Raw genomic sequence first — 21,555 nt, forward strand, 5'->3', positions numbered from 1 at the left:
GTAAAAGTGCAGTGTAGTGCAGTGTTCACTGAAGACACCAGTTCCAGGGAACCGACAGCGTGGTAAATACTCAACAGTTAAACTGTGCTAGTGTGTCCTGGAGCCAGGAACCAGCTCGACCTGCTCAGCTAGTTCCACTATGACTGCCTGTTTTCCCCCTCCCTCTTCCTCCACCTCTTATCCACAACCCTTTTCTCTAACTGACTGTTGCTTTCCTACCTGCGCCTTCCAGCAGGCGCTGAGCCTCCTGTACTCCTTTATTCCCACCTCAACGGCGGCCTAACAGACGCTGGGTTTTTAGCACCTGGCTCAAACAGACCCATCTGTGCTCTGGATGAGGTGATGTCTGGCTGGCTCTGTGAGAAAGCTACTAAAGTAGCTAAATGGCGCTTACACCTCAGCCGCTGTCGGATTGGGATTCAAACACGTTCTGAGGCAGATTAAAACAAATACGTCTGTACAAATCACTGCAGGTTCTTACAAAATAAACACCTTTCTCGACCAAATTAAACCTGTTGATCTGTAATCTGTACCTAACATATTTTAATTAGAAGAAAATACTTCTTTGTTTAACATGATACAAATTAGTTCAAGATTAGACAACTCCAACCTTTCTTTGTAAACATATGAGTAGTGATCACCTAATCTCAATCAACCACAGGAACAACTGCATCTACTGTGTGTGGTGATGCACCAATGAATGGTAAATGAAAAATAAGTAATAAAAGAAAGTATGATACCTGATGTACAATACAATAAAGTTGTTTTTTGTGATGCACTTTTTATTTAAAGAGAAAAGGAGTTTTCTGGTGAGCGAAAAAACTACTAATCATGGCTGGGTTTTATTTGAAATATTTCAATAACACTGCTGATATGGTATATGTGATACTTTTTTGACAATACCTACCAATTCCCTACTTTTATTCCCTACTTTTATGTAACAATTTGTACCTTTTCTTAAACAAAACAAATGCATTATGCACATGCATTAGTATCTAATTTGGTTTTAAAACAAAAAAGTAATACAAGAACTTTGTCTAGTAAAATAGGCTAAAATGGCCAAAACTTTGATTTATTTATACTGAAGAATACATCATCAAGACTTAAGGCTATCCAAATCAGACATTTTTTAAAAGCATTTCTGGAGCGTTTTTGGACTCTGTCATGGCACAGAAATGCTTCCATATTAACAAATGTAACATTCCACATTGATCTCCACGACACACGTGCGTGACTGCAAATTTAGGTGCTATGCCTTATGTTTCGTTGCTCTCAGAGTCTATTTTTCTGACCATTTAGTGAAGCATAGTGATGTGAAGTTTTCTATCAAAACCTGAGGGTTTTCTGGATTCACTATGGGCTGGGTTTTGTTAGAAAACAACTGGTTCATATGGCAAATTGTCTGTCCATGTTCCAAACAGCCACTTTGGAAGGCAGAGTGAAAGGCCAGCCATCATTTGAGCTTTAAAAAAAAGCTACAGAAATTATTAGACATGTCCTCTCCAACTACAGTGTTACAAATGAGTTGAGCAGCTGGGTTTCTGAACCTCTCTGACAGTCCAACAAGCAGTTATGATGGAGAATACTGGCACCTTACAGCCACAGTGGGCAGGAAAATTTTAATAAATTAATTAAATTAACTATTTTTGTCTATTAAATTTCTGTCACGTATTTATTTAAAAACTGTGATGTTTATATGAGATGCCTCAGTAGTGCTGCTGTCTTGTTACTTTAAATCGTTTTGTTACTTTGGGGTAAGCATGTGGCCAAGAATTCGATGCCAACTTTTTATACCCGACAGTCAAATTTCAGTTGGTACCACAAAGGTACTGGGCTGCGACACTGAGACCTACTGCTAATTCAGAGTACATCGACAGGGCTTTCATAGCGATGGATCCTCTTCAAAATAATTTCAACAAACAGAATTTCAGGAAATCAGAAACATTTTGTGCAAGTCTGGTTTTCAAAATAACTTCATCTCCAGGTACAACAGATGCCCTGGTGTATATCTACTCATAACACCTGTAGGAGTCTATTCAGCTGTTTTGACACAGGCTGTCAGGGTTACACTCTCATGCTCTAATCTGCACAGTGTCATGTGCACTCCACAGGGGTGCAGAGGAGGCAGACGAAGAGAAAGGGGATCAGTTCATTTCTAACTTAGCTGGATTAAAGTCTCACACAGCCAATCACAAAGCACCGATAGGGAATCCCCGAGAAGTCGGAGAGAAATAAATAAAAATAGCCCTGGCCTGGCCTGCCCGGCCAATGGCTGAGCCCGCAGAGAGATGTATAAATAAATAAGAGAAATAAATAAAAGAGGAGGGAAACACATCCTGAGGGCATCCCCTACTGGCATAGACAGCACTGCCTCTCATCCCTCCCTCCCTCCCTCTCAGCATCTCCCTCTCCAACCAATCACTCACACTATTTGAAGTTATTTGCTTGCACTCCCTCAATCCACCCCCCATCCCCCTCCCCTCGCCGCCGACTCCGCTCTCTCACTTTCATTCTCTCTCATTAATGATCTCATTTCTCACTCTCCTTCCCTGAGGCCCAGAATGAGGTTAGCTCCGCAGTCTGACCTATAAACACTGCCATGGAAACTGCAACGTGTTACAGCGAGACACCTCCTTAACGGGGAAGATGGGGGGGAGAGACGTGGGGAGGGAAGGGGGTTCTCTCACCTTTATCTTAGCCAGAGGGCTATCAAGCGCCAGATTTGCTTCACTTTCAACAATCCTTTTCCTGGCAGAAATGTTTTTATGCCCTCTCAGAATTTTGTGTCTTACAACCTACACTGCTCGAACACGCTTTACTCACTCTTGGCACCTGCTTGTTGTTGTGTGCTTTGTGAATGTTGAAGTCAGAGGCAGCAGAAAAGGGATCTAAATTCAAAGGATGGCAGTAGGAATGCAGATTTTTACTCGTTACCCCTGCCTCTGATATTTAAAAGCTCAGTTAAGCCCCAAATTTCTCATTACTGTCAATAATATTCAGATATTGGGTAAAAAAATAAATAAATGTATATATGCCGAATAGGGAAAACAGTTTGTGTTGGCTAAAGTTGGAACTTTACAGACTTCAGTATCTGAATGTCAGTAATTTAGCAGACATGTCAACAGAAAGCAGTAAACAAACCTGGGAATCCACCAGCGTCAGCAGTCCAAAGTACTGAATATTGACCTAGTCCAGTAAAGCATGCAATACCCAAAATAGTTATAACTCTGAAAAAGCATAAAATGTCCATCACATTGCTCTGAAAAGATGGGTGCAGCTCAGTTTGAGAGTTTGCTAGTCAATCGATTGTACAGTGGGCCCAAAAGTCTGATATTCATCCCACATTTCTGTGTATTTCCCTTACTCAGCGAGAGCAGTGCTGTTGTCACACTAAAAAAACTAAGGTTTATGACTGTGCCTAAAACTCTGGTTAACTCTATTTGTTGTAGGGTGATAATTGCTGAATTATACAGTAAAATAAAGCCAGGTGCCAGGTGATGTTGGTTATGCGACAGTTTGGAAAATTAACTGCACAATTTGCTCTTTTTTATAAGCTTTAAACCCAGCTATGTTTAATAGTTTGGGATATTGAAAAGGGTGGACAGCAGGTGCCAACTGTTCAGGTTGGAGGGAAGAAATCGACTCACAGTAAACATTTAACCAGTGATATTGAAAGTGGCTGGTAGGTTTCAGACAACCAAAAATGATTTACTATTGAGTGGCTGGTAATTTTTCAGCATTTTAAAAAGATATTTCCCCATCATTTTCATAAAGGGAGAAAATTATAAGATGTTCCAAATTTATGAAGTAAAAATGTTTGTGTACAGTTTTGCTGCCAGTTATATAGTTATTTATCACAACCATGTAGCTTATGTGCCAGATATGTTTCACTTTGCTTTTCAGTAGAGAAACATCCTAAAAATGTCTTCCTTTATCAATATTCAATTGAGAATCAGTTTGGAATCAAGGATAGATTCTGAATGCAATAGTAACATCATGAATCAGAATAAAATCGTGGGAATCCCAGATGCTCCCACCCGTATTAACTATGTACTTAGTGGTCCTTCACTGTAGTTGAATTCAGACTGGCATGGGGGGGGGAGTTACTAATGATTAAGTTTGCATAAGCAGTTAAATCCAAATCCATGGGCAGTTTTCCTCCATACATGGTAAAACCGACTATTTTAATGAACCTAGGTGCAGCTCAAGAAATCAGGTATAAAATTTACATATTCTACTCAAACAGCCATACCATCAGTGTGTAGTGGAAGGGCAGAGAAGCTGGCCGTAATGATACTTGTCGTTGGATGATTTTCAAGGGTACTTCTATCACATGCTGGGTATCAGAATTTTGACAAATGAATGGGTCTAGGAATTCAGAATCTAAGTTAAGTGCCTTATTCAGTTTAGTTTTTTATAAAAAAGCTACTTGCAGTGCAACATTACTAGTTACTAGTCTTTTCTGGCCACAGCTGCAGGACAGCACTAGACTGACTTTGGTCATTAAATTAAAAACTACACAGAAATATCTTTCTTTTTCAACAACAAGTACAAGTCAGTTGTTATATGAAAAGATGGAGGACTCACCGGCAGACTAGATGGCCGGCCTTGCATGCTGTCTTCCTGACTGCTCTTGTTGGAAGCCATGGGCTGGTTGGAAGGAGGAGCGCTGGACTGCGAGCTGAAGGAATCCTGGGAGAGTTCCTGAAGAAGAAGATCATACTAAAGATTCCACACATGTAGAAAAATATGCCAAAATCAAGCTTCTTGTTACTGCTTATCAACTCTTTGTAATGTACAGCAATTCATCCGCTGACACACCGATACAAATAACAGATCTCCACTGGGCAGTGCTGTGCCAGGAGCAACTGTGATTTGAATACTTACTGTACAACATGTCTGTGTCACCACATGACACGGAAAAGTCATCGCTTACTGCACAGCTCTTTGCCATCCTTAATTTATCCAAGCAGTGTTTTTACCAACAACCTTAATTGAACAGCAGAGCTTTGCTCCTGTGTAATGTTGGAGCTGTTGTGTTGTGTGTTATAAATCCTCTTGTCCTTACTATTCATTGAACAGACAAGAGCCTCTTTCATTAAGTAAATAATTAAAGTTTAATTAAGCAACAAGTTAGCCCTTCATGGCTTACATCAAAGGTTCATTCAAACCCTCCTGACAGCTACTGACAGTTAAAGTCTTACACATATTCACACCATTTTTGCACCAGGTATGTTAAGGAAAACTAAGGACATATCATTCTATTAATTTTAACTGTCTGTTACACAACTACAACTGCAACAGTTAATCATTTTATTGATTACCCGATTGAAAGAAAATGAATTGCCAATTATTCTGATAAGCGATTCATTGTCTTCAGTCATTTTTCAAGCAAAAATGTCAAACATTTGCTGGTTCCAGCTTCTTAAACATAAGGATTTGCTGCATTTCTTCATCATTTATGATAGTAAATGAGGAGTCTTTGGGTTTTGGACTGTTGGTTGGACAAAAGACAGCAATTGGAAGACGCCACTTTCGTCTCTGAAATATTGTAATAAGTATTTTTCACTTATTTTTTTGACATTTTATAGACTAAACGATTAATCGATAATGAAAATTATCTTTAGTTGCAGCCATATACATAACAAAGTCAAATACGGCCAAAAGTCATGAAACAAGGACAGGAAGGTGTTTACTGTGAAGGAGCTGCAGACAGTTTGTAAGGGAGGCATGGACTGTATCACAGCACACATAAAGAGCCTGTGTCAGCTCAGCAATCTCCTGCTGCAAACAGTAATGGAAACACAAACAGGCCTGACACGGCACATCACAGTATAACTGAAGTGTGTTAACAGAGTTCTGTGTAGTGTTATTACCTGTGGAGGAGGTGGGAACCTCTGATATGGTGACTGCTGTTGCTGCTGCTGTGGTGGCTGCTGCAAGGGGGGTGTCTGGGAGTAAGGTGATGGTTGACCCTGCTGGCCATGACCCGGAGGTTGCTGGGTTTGAGGAGGTGGACCTCCTGGTTGTTGTTGTTGTTGTTGCTGCTGCTGCTGTTGCTGTTGTTGTTGTTGTTGTTGTTGTTGCTGTTGTTGTGGGGGCCCTTGCTGCTGCTGCGGTTGCTGCTGCTGAGGGGTTTGCTGCTGTGGTGGCTGCCCTGATCCTGTGGGTTGTGGGTAGCCTGGCTGGCCCTGAGGGCCCTGCTGACTTTGAGGACCTGGTCCCTGCTGCTGCTGCTGCTGAGGCTGCTGCTGCTGGGGAGGGACGTAGGGTGGCTGTCCTGGCTGAGACTGTGGGGGCTGGTTATATGGAGGCTGACCTGGAGTAGGGCCGTGGGGACCTTGGGATTGTTGGTAGGGCGGTCCTGACTGCCCGTGTTGGCCAGGAGGCTGTGAAGGGTGGCCCTGCTGGGGGTAGGGGGTTCCAGAGGTGCCCTGGGGTTGGCCCGCATATGGAGGCTGCTGCTGCTGCTGCTGCTGCTGCTGCTGCGGCTGCGGCTGCTGTTGCTGCGGCTGCTGCTGCTGCTGCTGCTGTTGCGGCTGCTGGCCAGGGTGAGGAGGGGGGGCGTGTTGACCATAGTAACTCTGGCTCTGCTGGCTGTAGCCACCTGGCCCCTGTTGTCCATAGGCTGACATCTAGACAGGAACACGATTGGTTAGGTCAAGAATAGTTCAGCTTTAAAAGGGGAAGAACTCTCAGATATGTCAGTAAATACAATTGAGCACATCTGAACTATTTGTGAACATAAACAGCTTTATTCAGTTGAACTTAATTTTTTACACAGGTTTACTATCCAGAGCCTCTCTGTGGAATATAAATCACCACCCGAATAGTGTCGGTGCACTGACAGAATCCTTTCTAAAGCTGTAGAAATATATAAAAATAACCAAATATCCAGTCACCTCTTTGATTTTTTTTTTTTTTTAACCATTCATTCTCAGCAGAGTAATCAGAGCATCTCTTCATCTTTCCCACAGATTAAAAGGGAAAGACAACTGTTCTCTGTGTCTGTGAGAGAGAGGAGCGTGTTCCTTGCAATAAACTGATCAGCCAAAGCACATAAGAAAAACCATCTAAGTGCTCAGCCGTGTATCGCTTTAAATTACAGCCGTGAAAATAAAAATTGAGTTTTGACTTCATCTCCTTGAACTTCAATGTGAGGCTTTTTCATATTCTACCCGATCCTGCGTGCAGAGAGCCTTTCAATACAGCGTTTTCGTTTCATTACCCTCAAGGAGCATGGAAGGAGAAAACCCTGACCTTGTGAGGAAGCACAGTAATAAAAACGAGAGGAGAAGAATACAGGCCACGTATTGTTTTGGGAGGCTTCTCAGCTACTTGAGAATTCAAAGAAAATAAGAGATAGTAAAGAATTGCCACATTTAAAACAACATGAAGTGGCTATATTGTATCTGTCTGACAAAGGGAGGGAAGCCGTTTTCTTCTCTGCAGGGCACTTATCGAGTCCACGGTCAGCCACCAGGCAGGACTGTATGAGATAATCACACCACACAATGGGCACAAGACCACAGACAGCGGACGTGGAAGAAAAGGCTTCACTCTACGGGATTTCCCTGCATGCATTTCTCTGTTAAGACGGACTGCCTGAGTGAGAGAGTTCAAGAAGAGTCTTACTCCTCGCTATGTGTAAGTAGCTATGACAAACTGGATGTTTGCTGTTTTCAATTGGACGACGCTGTCAGAAAACGCTGCCCACTGTGCCCATACACACAACTTGAATTTTCCTCAACTTTTGCTTTCGAGCATGAAAATAAACCAGACAGTGAAAAAATTATGGATTGCTCTCTTTGAGTCTGTTCCTCTCAGAGCTTTTTTCTTTGGTTCAGTTTTGGACTAGAATTTGGTTTCTTTGAGCTTTCCAATTTCCAATTTTGTTGGTCAGATCATCTATGAACATCATCAATAACAGCTGCAACGATGAATCGATCGAATCAAATGCCAGCTATTTGGATAATCAACTAATTGATTCAGGAAAAGTTGTTGTTGGAAAGTAACAAAATAGATTTTTAAAAATTAATCCATACATAAAATACAAAAAAAAAATGTGGTAGTCTAAAGGATTTTTTGTGGGACTATTTCTTGGCCAGGAGAAACACCTTTGTATAGAGTCAGGGTAGCCGTTTGCCCCTGCTTCCAGTCTTAACGTATTGCTAAACTAAGGCCATTAGTGGTTAAGTGCAGCAACATAAAGTTTCACCACTTTAAAGTATCAACCCTACCTAGGGTTGGTTTATCTAGTAAGTCACAGACCAAATAAACGCTTAACTACCTCTGCTAACAGGAATGTAAAAAACTTATTAACTTGTGGTCCAGACATCAAACCACGTGCTGCACAATAGCTAAGTACCACAAGTACTCAAAATGGCACTGTTATATGTTCACTCCTAAGATAGGAGGCATTTCATTTTTAATCACTTATTGGTTTTATCTGGGTTTGACGATTCACTAACAGATATGTGGTGTGTTCTCAGCTAAGCCAGCAGCACCACAGGTTGTGGTCGTGGTTTGGAGCTTCTTTTAAAAAAAAAAAAACAGAACCACCCTCTCTGACGTTTACTGTGTATTTATGCGCTGCCCTCCCAACCCAAACAGTAGCCTTTTCTCTGAGTTCACATCCACGAGACAGTGACTTAATGTTTGGTGATTTCAACACTCACGTTGATGATTGTTCAGATAGGTTTGACTTTGACTTTTAACCCTGGTCTACATGTCTCTGGACCCAGACATAGCCCTAGTCACATGCTGCATTTTGAAGATTCCCACATCTCTCATTGTAAATGCATTGTCCTAAATACAGATAAGAAAATACCAGTATTTGTTCTTCTTGCAGTCAATGTTTTTTTAAAAGGAAACCTACAAGTTGAAAGAAACCTACAAGAACTTCTGATCACCACACTGATCCAGGTGGTGCAAAGACTGGAGAAGTTCAACTCAATTCACTGGGTTGAGCTTTTATTGAATACTGTGGGTAGAAATTCCTTCAATCATAAATCATATTTGGCTTTTCAAATCCAACTGTAACTTCAGAGAGACATGCAAAGTTACAATGAAGAGTCAATAACAACTGACCTGCTGTCCGTACTGCATGCTGCCCATAGTGCCTGGTGTTCGGCTCTGCATCCCCATAGGATACCTCTGAGGGCCTGGAGGTCCGTAGCCCTGCCCTGGGTAAGAGCCTCCCTGCTGGGGTCCAGGCCCTGTGGGAGGCCCTTGCTGCTGCTGAGAGTAGGGGTTGGGTCCTCCATATGGCTGGCTACGCATCTTCCCTACCTGGTCCATTGGGCTTGGAGGCTGGAGGACGTACAGAGAGAACGTTTCAATTAGCTGACACAGTGGATGGATGGATGGATGGATGGTGTGGCAGTTCTGGCATCAAAACTGTCTGAAAAAGGTTTGACTTCAGAAATAATTGCCTGTCATTCACTCATGGGTTTGGGGTTGATGGTTATGGTGTGTCTACTGTGCAGACACACACCCTAACAAGCTGTAACAAGCATAATGATGCAACTGATTGTTCAGAATCCAGTGATGTGACAGTTCAAATATAGTCTGAGCTATTTTGGAACCTTTCAGTGGGTTTTCTTGACAAAGCATTACTCAGCAATGAACACAAATGATAACTCTGCCATTGCAATGCATCATCTCATAAACCAGTCACAGTATAATCAAGCAGATATAGAACAAAAAGCAGGAGGGGGAGGGAAAAACAGTAGTGGATTTACTTTCCTACTAGAAAAGGGAAAAAATTGGCCATGAATGAATGAATGAGCCCACTATATCCGCCAGGAGCGTTTCCCTGCCCAGGAGATCATTGTGCCAGTGGGTGGATACTGTTACGGCGGAGACGTCGGGGAGGGTTTCTATGAAAATAAGCTTAAGGAAGTGGAAGTGTCTGCGGTGGCTGGAGCTGGGCCCACCCCTCAGCTGGAGCCACGTCAGGACGGAGGCCGGGGTGGCGGTGGTGGTGGAGGGGGCTGACCTTGGCCGGCTTGGACTCGGGGAGATCCACATGGCCCGGGCAGGCAATGTTACTGGGCCAGACGGCCTTTTCTGGCTGGAGATCCAGGGAGGGAAACGGAGGAAGAGAAGGGGGGGCTTGTAATGAGGTAGCCTCGCCTGTCAACAGCTGGAGCCAAGGTCATAAAGTGTCTGATGCTGTGTTTGTGTACATAAGAGATGAGCCTGGTGGAATCCCCCCAAACACAACACTCCTCCAGTGCAACGAAAAATAAATACAATTAAAAAAAAATGGAATTCCACTGAACTATAAATGAGCTGGTCATCCCCTGAATATCTGAAAAACTACATTCACACCAGGGCCTGTGTGAGTATCCGCCTGGTTGGCGCAATCCAGTGCCATCAACTCATCATACCGCTGGCAGCCCCTGTGTGTTCCCATCAAACCCACTGCAGCAGCGTCTGAAAGTACGAGCCACAATGGGGGCTTTGAAGTAGCAACACCTCCTGGCCTGCTGACCTCAGGCAGCAGACACAAAGCTTTCATTGCTTCCCACGGTTATTAATCTGTGTGTGTGTGTGTTTTTCCTCCCCCAAAAACCTCTTTTCCTTGGTTAAGGGAGACAACCACCGAGGCTATTTATAGCCAGCGAGACGGAGAGGGCAGTCTGCCGAAAATGTAACAGGTCCCAGCTGCACTGCTGTTTGAACCTGGGCCAGGCCTTGCTCTTCCTGGGTTTTAATAAAGCAGCAGGCTTTGGCACTCTATGAATGACAGAGCTGCAATGAGAAAGACGAGGTCAGGTGGGGGGTGCCTCAGCAGGAGACTGGTGTGTGTGTGATAATATATGTATGTGTGTGTGTTGGGGGGATTCTGTAGGTGTAGGATGGGGGGGGGGATCAACAGGCTGTCAGGATGGTCAACCAACATTACCCGAGATAACATATTCCACTCCAGGTTTTCCCTCTAGCCTCCCCCAGGCCACACTCTCCTGAGCTCCTCCAGGTTCAGGAGAGTTTGTATGTGTGTTATGTTTTGTGTGTGTGGAGGAAGGGAGGGGAGGAGTGTTACTACGCTCCCCAGGGTCATTACCGACCGCACCGTGGGGGGAAGAGGTAACAGGTCCCGGTAGGCACTCTCCTATGACCTCTAATGCACTTTTAACCCCAGTCTGGTCTGCCAGGATGGACAGCATACCTCCCTCCCCCCCACCTGACGCTATGATGATGCGCAACACACACTGCTCAGACTAAAGATGACTAGTGGAAAATACTGAAGCTGGCACCACCTTCGATCCATTTCAGACAAGTGGATTTGTCCAATTATGGCAAATAATAAAAAATCTTCACATTTCCACTAACAAAGCTGGAGAGAGTTCTTACACGAGATAGAAATATGCTGTAGATCTTTCCTAATGAGCTGCTTAAGCAGTTAGACAGAGCCTCTTGTGTCACTTGTAAAGTGTGCCACCGAGGCCTGAATCACCTGCTAACGTCCTCCAAGCCACAAGAAAAATGACTAGTATGCTAACAAACTACAGAGCAGCAACACTAAAGGTAAAATCTATTTCTCATTTAGACAAAATCTCCCAGCAATGACCAGGGCCATAAAACAATCAACCTTTTTCCTCACCGATTTCGGTCGATATTCCGCTGGCGGTGAGAATATTTCTACACCAGCTTGTGTACCCGCTTTTCCATTAAGAAGCCTGACAGCTCAGGCCCCGGCTCAGCAGGGAGAGAGAGCTGGAAAAGTACAGCTCAACTACAATCAGGGTTTCCAGCTCCCTGAGCCACGTGGAGAATCAGTGCTGACGTCCTCAAAACAAAACATGTGTTGGTCTCTCTTCCTCTCTCATATTTCATTTAACAGCCACTTTACAGATGGAGATAGTGGTCATTTAACCAGGTGATCAGATAGCAGAGATAAGTGTGCACTCAAGTGCTCACAAGTGTTGGACCAACATGTACCTTACAGAAATCTAAACTGTATTTTTAAATGGAACAGCTGACAATCCTTTGTACAAATATAATCACAGATAATGTGATGTAGCAGTATGAACATATTTTGGCAATTTTCATGCCAAACATTAAAACAAACTGTAATAATTCAGTGTTTCCTGGAGGAAAACAGAATGAAAAGCCAATGGGGGGGAAAAAATGAATTAAAATAAAACTATTAAGATCATGATAATGTGACATTCGTTGGCGTTTGTACCGAACAAACATGTTTTCTTACATCTAGAGAATAAGATTAGTAGGCCAGGGCATCTCTGCAGCACTACAGTACTTCACTGTAACGCTGTTTTGTCACACATTTTACCTTTATTTAAACACTGCAGCTTCAGCAATTTGGATATTGCAATTGGCCACATTGAGATTTGCCTAACAGGTCAAGATATGTTGAATAACTGTATTATATTGGATACCAGTGTCTTGAGCTGCACATTTTATTTAGTTGGTTTAACAGATCCTTTGAGATAACCCCAGTTATATCAAATTTATTTTTAGATAGATACACAATATAGATCTCAGACTTTTTAATTCTGACCAAAAGCACTTCATTAATGCTAGGACTGGGCGTCAAAATCAAATATCATGATGTTTTTAACCTGATATCTCAATATTGACATTGAAAGAATATTCTAATATTCTACAAAATATTAACACAAATAGATTTTTGCTCAATTATCATCAGTAAGGTCTATATAATGACTACGTCGTTAAAGGCAAGTATTAGAAAAAGTAGAACTGTCTGGTAAGTTCAGAAATGACATCACTTTACTGTATTGAGACTTTTAAACCAGGAAAAGACAACACTTGCGCCATTTCATAGTATACAATGTATAGCTCAGCCCCAAGAGAAATAATCCTTAAAGGTGTGGCCACACCTACTTTTTTGCAAGCTTTATCAATGAAACTACAATTTTCAAACCAGAACTGTGGATAAAAATCTGCAAAACCATGCTGATTCATGCACAACAAATGGCTGTGACTTCTGCCTAAACCATACACAATACTATGCCATGACATTCAGGACTTGTCTTAATGGCTTTAAAGGTATGTGGTCTGCAGTCCAGTATGTACCTGGGGAATCCACGATGTTAAACCTGCTCGAGATGTCTTGTTTTTTTACTCCTCAGCCTCATTCGATCATGTTAACACATCTGTGCGCTGCACGCTGGGAGAGAGCTGTGGCCAGTCTGCTGCTCGGCCCTTCATTGATCTGTTTACCAGCATTTTCCTCCTCGCATTGCTTAAGTTGTTCACATCTGACACACTATTATACATCCTCCAAGATCCCAGAGAGCTTTGGCTGAGGCCTTTGTGAGTGTATGTGTGAGTGTGTGTGTGTGTGTGCTTTAACCACACTACACAGCCTCTACTGCATCTTTGTGTATAGGAGGTCAGTGCCAGCCATAAAAGGCTCTGTTCCTCTTTCTCTTAGTTATAGAATGAGTGGCTCTTTAGAAGCCGACACCCAGGCTGGAGCACTGCTGCTGTTGAGTAAAGACCTTGAGCATCTGAATTTATTTTCCCACGTTTTAGAGTCTGAGTTGAGAATTTCATCATAACCAAACTATGATTAAAACTAGTATTACTTTAAATATTACATGCACAAGGCTGAGAAAAAATGCCAGAGGGAATGACGTGCGTAGGCACTTAGAATTTGGTCTTATTAAATCGAGTACATATTTCAAGGTAAAATAACATGCGAGCCAAAATGTTACATTAAATATGAAGATTCTGTAGATTTTCCCACATTGATAAAACTAAAATGGTCAAACTTTGTTTTTAAAAAGGATGTTCACTGTTCAGGGTCTGACACTGAAGGTGATTCATTTCTGATGTGTCCAAGGAGAACATCGTGGTTTGGAGGGTGTGAGGGCAAGATAGACACAGTGGAAAGACGAAAAGGCATGCAACACTACTGAGTAGATACTAAGTTTGCGTCCTGTTACGTTGAAACACAAATAACTACAATAACAGTGTGATACACTGACCTGCCAATTGCCATATGCTGATAAAGTTTGATCCAATATGTAAAGTTACGGTTATGGGCTAAAAATCTGCAACACGTCATTTAAGCATCAACGTCCCCACATACATGTGTATGTCGTCTCAGTCCAAAGCATTGTATTACACTTATGTTGGGCCACCATGGTACATTGTGTTTGTCCAACAGTCTCTTTTAATTCAATCAAGCCTCATCCAATATTAAACTCCATAACAATCTATCACTCTAAATTTTAAATCACCCATAACTGCTTCATGATAATTTAAGCTCACTGGATCTGGGATCCACATCAAATTGTTCTCACTCATAGATACCAGCCATCTAAATACACCTGATTTTTTAATCAAGATCCATGCATTATTCCCCAGGACAATAAGAAAAATGTTGAAAAACGCTCCATCTTGCCATTTTACAGAAAGTTAGAAAAAATGTCTGGATCTGTGCCTTTCTCTGGAACCGCACCAAAAGTTAATGGGGTCTATTCTGGGCCCAGACTCATTCAGCCCTAAAAAGAATACAAGTATATCCAGAATATGAATATTACCTTTTTTTGTACGTAACATTTCTGTGACTACAAAAATGACAAGTAGGGAGATTCCCTAACACACACAGATCGCAAGGCGGATGAAAAAGCTTTGCAGCAGCAACCCACTCGTTTGTTTCTGAAACTATCTAAAGGGCTCATTTTCATTCCAAAAGGTCAATGGTATATTTTGATAGATAAGATATACAGTATATTATCATTCAGGTTACACAGTGTTGATTTAAACAAGTATTGAACAAATTGCTTGATTTCTTATTTTGGCCACGTAAAAAAAAAGCAAATTATAAACGTAAAATGGTATGAGTTTTCAGTTACAAAACAGATTTTAAAGGCAGATTACTGAAGTCTCATTTAAACCAAGGTTATAACAATTAACTCACTTATCATCATCTATTAAAACCTCTCATCAGGATCAACTCAGGGCTAAACGGCCTTTTACTAAAATGTGCTTTTCACTGAAAGACCAGAATATTGCTGACATGTCTTCACTGCTCCACACAGCTCAAAGATTTAGAGCAAACCTTCCACAAACAGAAGCTATGTCTCAAACATGCACACTGGATGGCAACTCAACTCACAGCACGGCACTGTCTCTTTTTTCTGCTCAGTCATCTAATCAATTTCTGCAGGAATCTCTTCCCCTCCCTTTTTTTTCCTCTCTTCCACAAAATAAATAAATAAATAAATAAGCACAATTAGCACATGGCTAATCTGCATAGAGGAAAGCCAGAGCACTCTTGGCAGAAGAGGTTGCACTGAGTATATTGTGTCATGACTGGGCTGCTGGTGGATATTGCAACTATTCAAAACTGTGTGTTTGTGTGTGCGACATGAGGATGGGGATAGGGATTTGTAAGGGGTTGGGGAGGGTGGGATGGAGGGTGGGGGTGGGGGGTCTGGAGCAGTGCCTGAGAGCAGAGCTGGAGTCTACGGGGCCGAGTGGAGCAGATGGACCGGGGGGGACAGACGATAAACAACTGCTGCTAATTTAATCCGCCACACGGCCACATGGCCTCGGCTCGGCACACACACCATTGTTCTGTGTTAAAGCCCTTCGACACGCAACACAACAGCACTAACACACGCCGGCTAAGGCCGCCCTCATATGGTAGCACAAACATCCCATGTCAAAAAGAGCAGGATAACCAACACCTTAACAGCAATGTCAACTTTTAGGCTCATATTAAGAGCAAGTCCAGTGAACTTTGCTTACTCCACATTAATGCTGTGATCCACTTTCACAGTGGGAGCGGTCTAATATGACCAGTCTTTAAGCACTGAGCACTTCCACTGCAGAAGTGAAGGGTTAAGTACTTTGCTCCAGGCCAGGCGACAGTGTTCCCTCATCCACTTTCTCCACTGACTATACTTCAGGACTTAAAAGCAGACTGAAGTGTATCTACCTCTACATTCATTTTAAGATTAGAGATAACAAGAACTAGAGCCGTTAACCCTCTATGTCTCTTAACAGTTGAACTGTTTAGAACAGCAGAACAGAACACTTTCTTGATAAATTGATCAATTGATTGGACTAACGTCAGTAAAATGCTAACCAGAAAAATGAAAATTACCCATCACAATTAATACGAACCAACAGTGACTATCAAATTTCTTGTTTGTCCATCCAATAGTCTAAAAAAACAAAATATTTAGTGCACAACTCTTTAAAACAAGAAAAGGTTTATCAAAGTCACACAACTGACAAGCTTGAACCATAAGACATTTACATTTTTTACTTGAAAATGACTTAAAACTGACTTAAATGATTATTTAGTTATCAAAACACCAATTTTCTTTGGATTGATTTCAACGGTTCCTGATTTCGGTCAAAATGTTCCTGTTTTGGTCGGTATTTTACTTTTAGGAAAGGTTCTTGTATAGCTGATTGAAATTAACTGAATTTGAATTCTAACTGATCTTTATATCAATGTTTAGGCAACATCTGAGCACAAACATTGCGATTCCTCAAAATGAAGTATTGTTTTGGTACCAAATCTCAGGTGCCATAGTGGCAGCACTAGTACTGAATTCTTTTAAATGTTAACCATCCCTTACAGGAGGTGTGTGCAAAACTTATTGACTGCCCCCCCTGAAAGCTACACTTTAATACTGACCGACTTTAATCTTAACCAAATTCAACTGCAAGCGTTACTCTTTAGATACTGATGGCATCAAAATACGACATACACATTTTTACACTGTTCAACTCTATTATAAAAATCCCTATAAGTTTAAGAATTCATATAGGGAGCTACACATTGTGTGTGTATTTCCCTTTTTAATAAATACACAGAACACACAGGGCAAACAAACAGCTGGTCTCAGCACCAACAGCAGTCAGGTACTCCTCCAGCAGCCGTAAAGCATTAAAACAATCTAGACTACTTGTTAAAATGAACTTTTAAGGAAAGCTGGACTACAGCCAACTGGTGTGCGTAAATAGCTGAGGAAAGTACCTGAGAAGAGAGTAAACAAGAGACCAAGAAACTACAGGAAAAAAAACAACTTAAAAGGCAATGTTCTCAATTAAGCAATTAGTCTGCCTTCCCACTGCATCAACCTGAGAAGTACTAACTTTGAACTGACCGCTGCATGACTCTGGATGAAAGCAAGGAGGACTTGGGTTTGGAAGAGTGGGGGGGTGGCAGCCTGCGCCTGCTGGTGCTATCATCTACACCGAGCAGAGGCAGCAGCGCCCCACTCACCCAGGTGTTCATCCAGCTGTTCCGAGGAATTCAAAAGATGTTCAGGGAGGAGAGGAAGAAGGTTACTTGCACGCTTGACACATGACAAAGTCGGCTTTCACATCTCTGAGAGATGAGCGGGAAAACAAAGCCTTTCCAGGCCTATTTGAGGTTCATAGGAACAACAGAAACAACAACAACATGTAGACGGGAGTTATAAAACAACAATACTCTGCACCTGCATGATTTAAAGGTGGAAAACACTGCTGCAGAAATAGGCCCCTGTATTTCTGAGCAACCAAAAGGTAGATGACACATATATTAGTTATATAAATATATATATTAGAGGAATTTTGATAAGCTTCATTTTACACTTACTTCAGCAATCAGACCGTCAACTCAGATTGACAAAATTAAAAATATGCTCTCCTGTGATTAAAGTTAAACACAATTTGTCATTATGTGAGCTATTTCCACGAGAACTAAGCAAATTCCATTAGAAACTCTGGCAGAAAGTTCCACAAACAGCTAGTAAGTGGACCTTGGGTCTGGGCCTAAGAATCAGGGAAATATTTGTATCAATTCTATGTTGAAGATGTTTTTAAAACTATGTGTTATACAAGTTGTGAACTCCTTTCACGAATAACTGAAGCAGAGGTTGCATGTGGAATGTTAGCAAGTGTGCTTTTGAGAAAGAGAGAACGGCTTGACAGTGCATGAAGTTAGCTGTAACATAATAGCTGTGAACACAGCAGTGCAGTGTGTTTACAGTTTAGGGTATTTATGGGTGAGTAATACTACAACTCCTCAAGACCCAAGCCAAGTTCCCATGTCTTGCAACTTAAGACTGGTGAATGTTTTTTATGGCTCTGGAATGAGCTTTATTAAGTGTGGCGTTAGATTTGAGATAACCCTGGCACCATCATCCAGCAGAGATCAAACTGGAAGTGGAGTTTGGATTTTGAAAGACAAGGATAGGTCTGATGAAAAGAAGCTGTTGGTTGCATTATGGGTAATGTAGGATTTAGCATTTGTGCTGTTTGACTCATATCAGGGTCTCAAAGTCAGAACATATTGGCCTCCACTGCCTCCATTTTGGCCATTGTCTCTTTATGGCCATCTTAAGTTGCCGGACTAGCACTTTAAATTAAAAGTTAAACTCCTGGAATATATCGTCACCAAGTGATGATGTAAGAATTCAAAAGGTGATGTGATTCATTTAGCAGACACAGATCACTCAATTGAGCAGTCGTATTGAGTAAATGATGACTGGTAAATAGATAACAGCATAGTTGCTTGGTGTTAACTGGTTCCCAGTACTGTACTAATGGGCCCAGCGTGCTCTGTTAGGTGGATCAGAGCAGCTTGCTGAGACCGTTCAGTTATTGCCTGATAAAAAAAAATAAAAGAAAACAAAGAGAGCTGCCTGCTGCTGCCTGGCCTGTCAGTGTGATGTTGAGGTCGGAGCTACAAGAGAGTGAACATTCGCCCTGACTGCCGGCTGTCAACCTGTCAGGCCAAACTTATATTTCCAGGTGACAGCGGCTGATTCTCAGGAGCGAAACGAGGTGAGGGGTGTTTGGACTGGGAGCTCAGAGAGGCTGAGCGCAATGCCAGTGGGTACGGTGCACATGGTGGTGGGAAATGGTTGAGGCCAAACCAGATGTTTATCGTTTAGCAGTGGAGTAATAGTAAACTCCAAGTGATGAATATTGCACCTGCAGACAGTTTTATCTGCTCCACTGTTGGTGAAGAAGGTGATGAATGTTCAAAATCTGGAGAAAAAAAATCACCATTTTGGAAAACCTTTGGAGAGATAGATACGCTTCTAAATTTGTTCCAACTGGAACAAGCAAATGTTTGACATTTTTGCTTAAAAAATGACTAAACCCATATTTTAATTCATAATCAATTCATTGTTGCAGCTGTAATAGCTCAGAGTATTTAAAAATGTCAACAACTGAAAGCTGGGCCTAAATGTTGTAGATTCGTACTTGCATCAACTTATTATTGAATAAGCCTGAACCAGATTCATATAAAAATTTCACCAGTTTTAAAATCATTTTTGGAGGCAAATTTCTGCATGTTTTAGTTTAGACAGCTGTGTTTGTGCGTTATACTGAACTCATGGTGGGTAATATATAGGATTTGATACAGTAATTGTGACATGAGACTATATGTCGTCTTAAAATTCTGAATCCTTTTATATTGTGATACAGCATAAGTGTTGTCTTTTCCTGGCTTTTAAGGCTGCATTACAGTTAAGTGACGTCATTTTCTGAACTAACCAGACTGTGCTTTTGAGGAGGTTTCACAATGTAGAGATATATATATTGTGTATGCTATGAAGCTTAAAAAAAAGGTTTGATTCAATTTCTCAAAAAGGTATAGAAAAAAGTGTTGTTTTGGTACCAAACTCAGGTGTCATATTAAAACATCTCAAATGATATCCAGCCTTATGAATGACTGTTTATTTCTGTTTGACATCCTTTTCAATATGACTCACAAATCTATTTTTCAACTATAAACTATTAAACCTTTTGAAGTGGAATGAAACGGTTACACAGTAATGCTTAACAAATCACTATTTAAATGCTTACCTTTGCTGTGAGTGTTTACAGTTACGGTCGACTGACATTCCATAATAGATGGCAGTGTGGCTTATTTAAGGCCACAACGTGAGTACAGTGTAAGAATGGCGGTCTACTCAGGTTACACGAGCACTCAGGGTAGAAACAGCGGTCTCTGCTCTCCCCTCCTCTCCTGCTCACCGATAACACACCTGATGCGTTAGCGGGCAGCGACTCCTCAGACTGCATCGGAGGCAAGACAGCGATCGGTTACATCACGTTGCCGAGGCTTGACTCGGCTGCCGAGAAGGATGCTTATTCAGGCTGACCATTGGCACCCTGGACGACCCATTACGATAAGTGTGTCACTCACTACTATGCCAAAAATACCCTGGCTACTGAATGAGGCGAAGCCACTTAAGGACCTGGCTGGGTCACTGCCTGCCTCATGGTCAGAGTCACAACTCTGACACTGACGTCACACACTCTCACCAGAGGAAAACATGCTCTGTCATAATCTGAATCACAGACTAGTAATTTAATAGCAATATTGAGTTTTTGCCTTGTAGCAGAGCTGTCCACTTTTAAATAATAGCCTGCAGGTAGCATTAAACGACTGTGTCCAATATGTTTCAGGCCTTGCTTAAAAACAAGTGGACCAGAGAGAACGTTAGGATTGTTAATTTGCACTCTCCCCTTGACAAAACAGATCTGGCATGGCCATGCAAATCTTCAGGTTGTGAGCGGAGCATGCCAATAACAGCTGCACCGCCACACTTTCAAGTATCACAACCAGAGCCACAAACTTGGCATCAGCCAGGCACCAAACACTGTTCAAATGTGTCTTTGGTGCATAAATCACAGTCACCTGCCACACAAGCCACAAACAATGACACCAAACAGCCTTTCTGCTGTTGCTTTTGTCTGTACAACTGTGTCCCTGCTGACCACTGGCTGCTCTTTATTTTACCCACGAGCCGATCAAATCAAAACAAAACAATGGCTCTGTATCAAACAGGCTGCCTGCTGCACTGCTGTACAGAGAGGTGGCATTTAAACTTGTGTAAACATTGGCCTCTTTCTATGAAAAATGTACATTAATTATTGAGGCCAGTTAAAAATAAGAAGTGGCACATGTACAGTACTTTTTTAAAGAGTCGAAACATTTATTTTGAAGTCCAAGACAGACTGTCCAAGTCCAAGGCTATACAAATTAGTCCAAATTCTATCTCTTATAATTTTGTTTTGTACAGCCCATGTGTCAATAATGAAAATAATTGCTAGTTGTTAGTTATCAGCTAATTCATTAATATAATTATTTCAGGTGTGTAAAAGCAGCAACGTCTCACATTTAAGAAGCCAGAAGCAGCAAAAACTTTGTATTTTTGTTCATAGAACAACCTTAACAATTACAAACATTGTTATTCTATCAAATGATTAATTGACTTATCACTTCAGCACTCTGTTGCTTCTTTCCTATTCCTCAAAGATATAGTGTGTGAGGCTTGCACTGGATTCAAGATTTGTGTATTGATCCATCACTGGTTTTGTAAGATTACTTCAGTCTGCACAGGCTTTTTACCAGCTCCCGCTTTCCTTAAGTGCCCTGCACAGCTTTGGTTTTATTAGCCCAAAAAAAAAAAAAGGCTGAAACAGTACATACCACATTAGGCAAAACAGAAAGCAAGGATTTGACCGGGGGGCACAATCCACAAAAACAGACGTTAAGATCGAGCTCCAGAAAAGACATAAAAAGAGAAA

General features: G+C 41.7%; 1 protein-coding gene across 3 annotated transcripts in view; it reads right to left on the minus strand.

Moving 5' to 3' along the window:
- Nucleotides 1–21,555, minus strand: part of arid1ab (AT-rich interactive domain 1Ab) — a 54,725-nt gene that overhangs the window by 23,612 nt on the left and 9,558 nt on the right. For all 3 annotated transcript variants that reach the window (XM_073462927.1, XM_073462926.1, XM_073462925.1), the window contains exons 2-4: nt 9,091–9,312; nt 5,877–6,635; nt 4,588–4,704 (exon numbers count right to left, since the gene is read on the minus strand). In XM_073462927.1, coding sequence (XP_073319028.1) covers nt 4,588–4,704; nt 5,877–6,635; nt 9,091–9,300 — 1,086 coding nt within the window. In that variant the 5' untranslated portion in view covers nt 9,301–9,312. The remainder of the gene's footprint in view (nt 1–4,587; nt 4,705–5,876; nt 6,636–9,090; nt 9,313–21,555) is intronic.

The sequence above is a fragment of the Pagrus major genome, chromosome 3 (assembly GCF_040436345.1).
Source record: "Pagrus major chromosome 3, Pma_NU_1.0".
Classification (NCBI taxonomy): domain Eukaryota; kingdom Metazoa; phylum Chordata; class Actinopteri; order Spariformes; family Sparidae; genus Pagrus; species Pagrus major.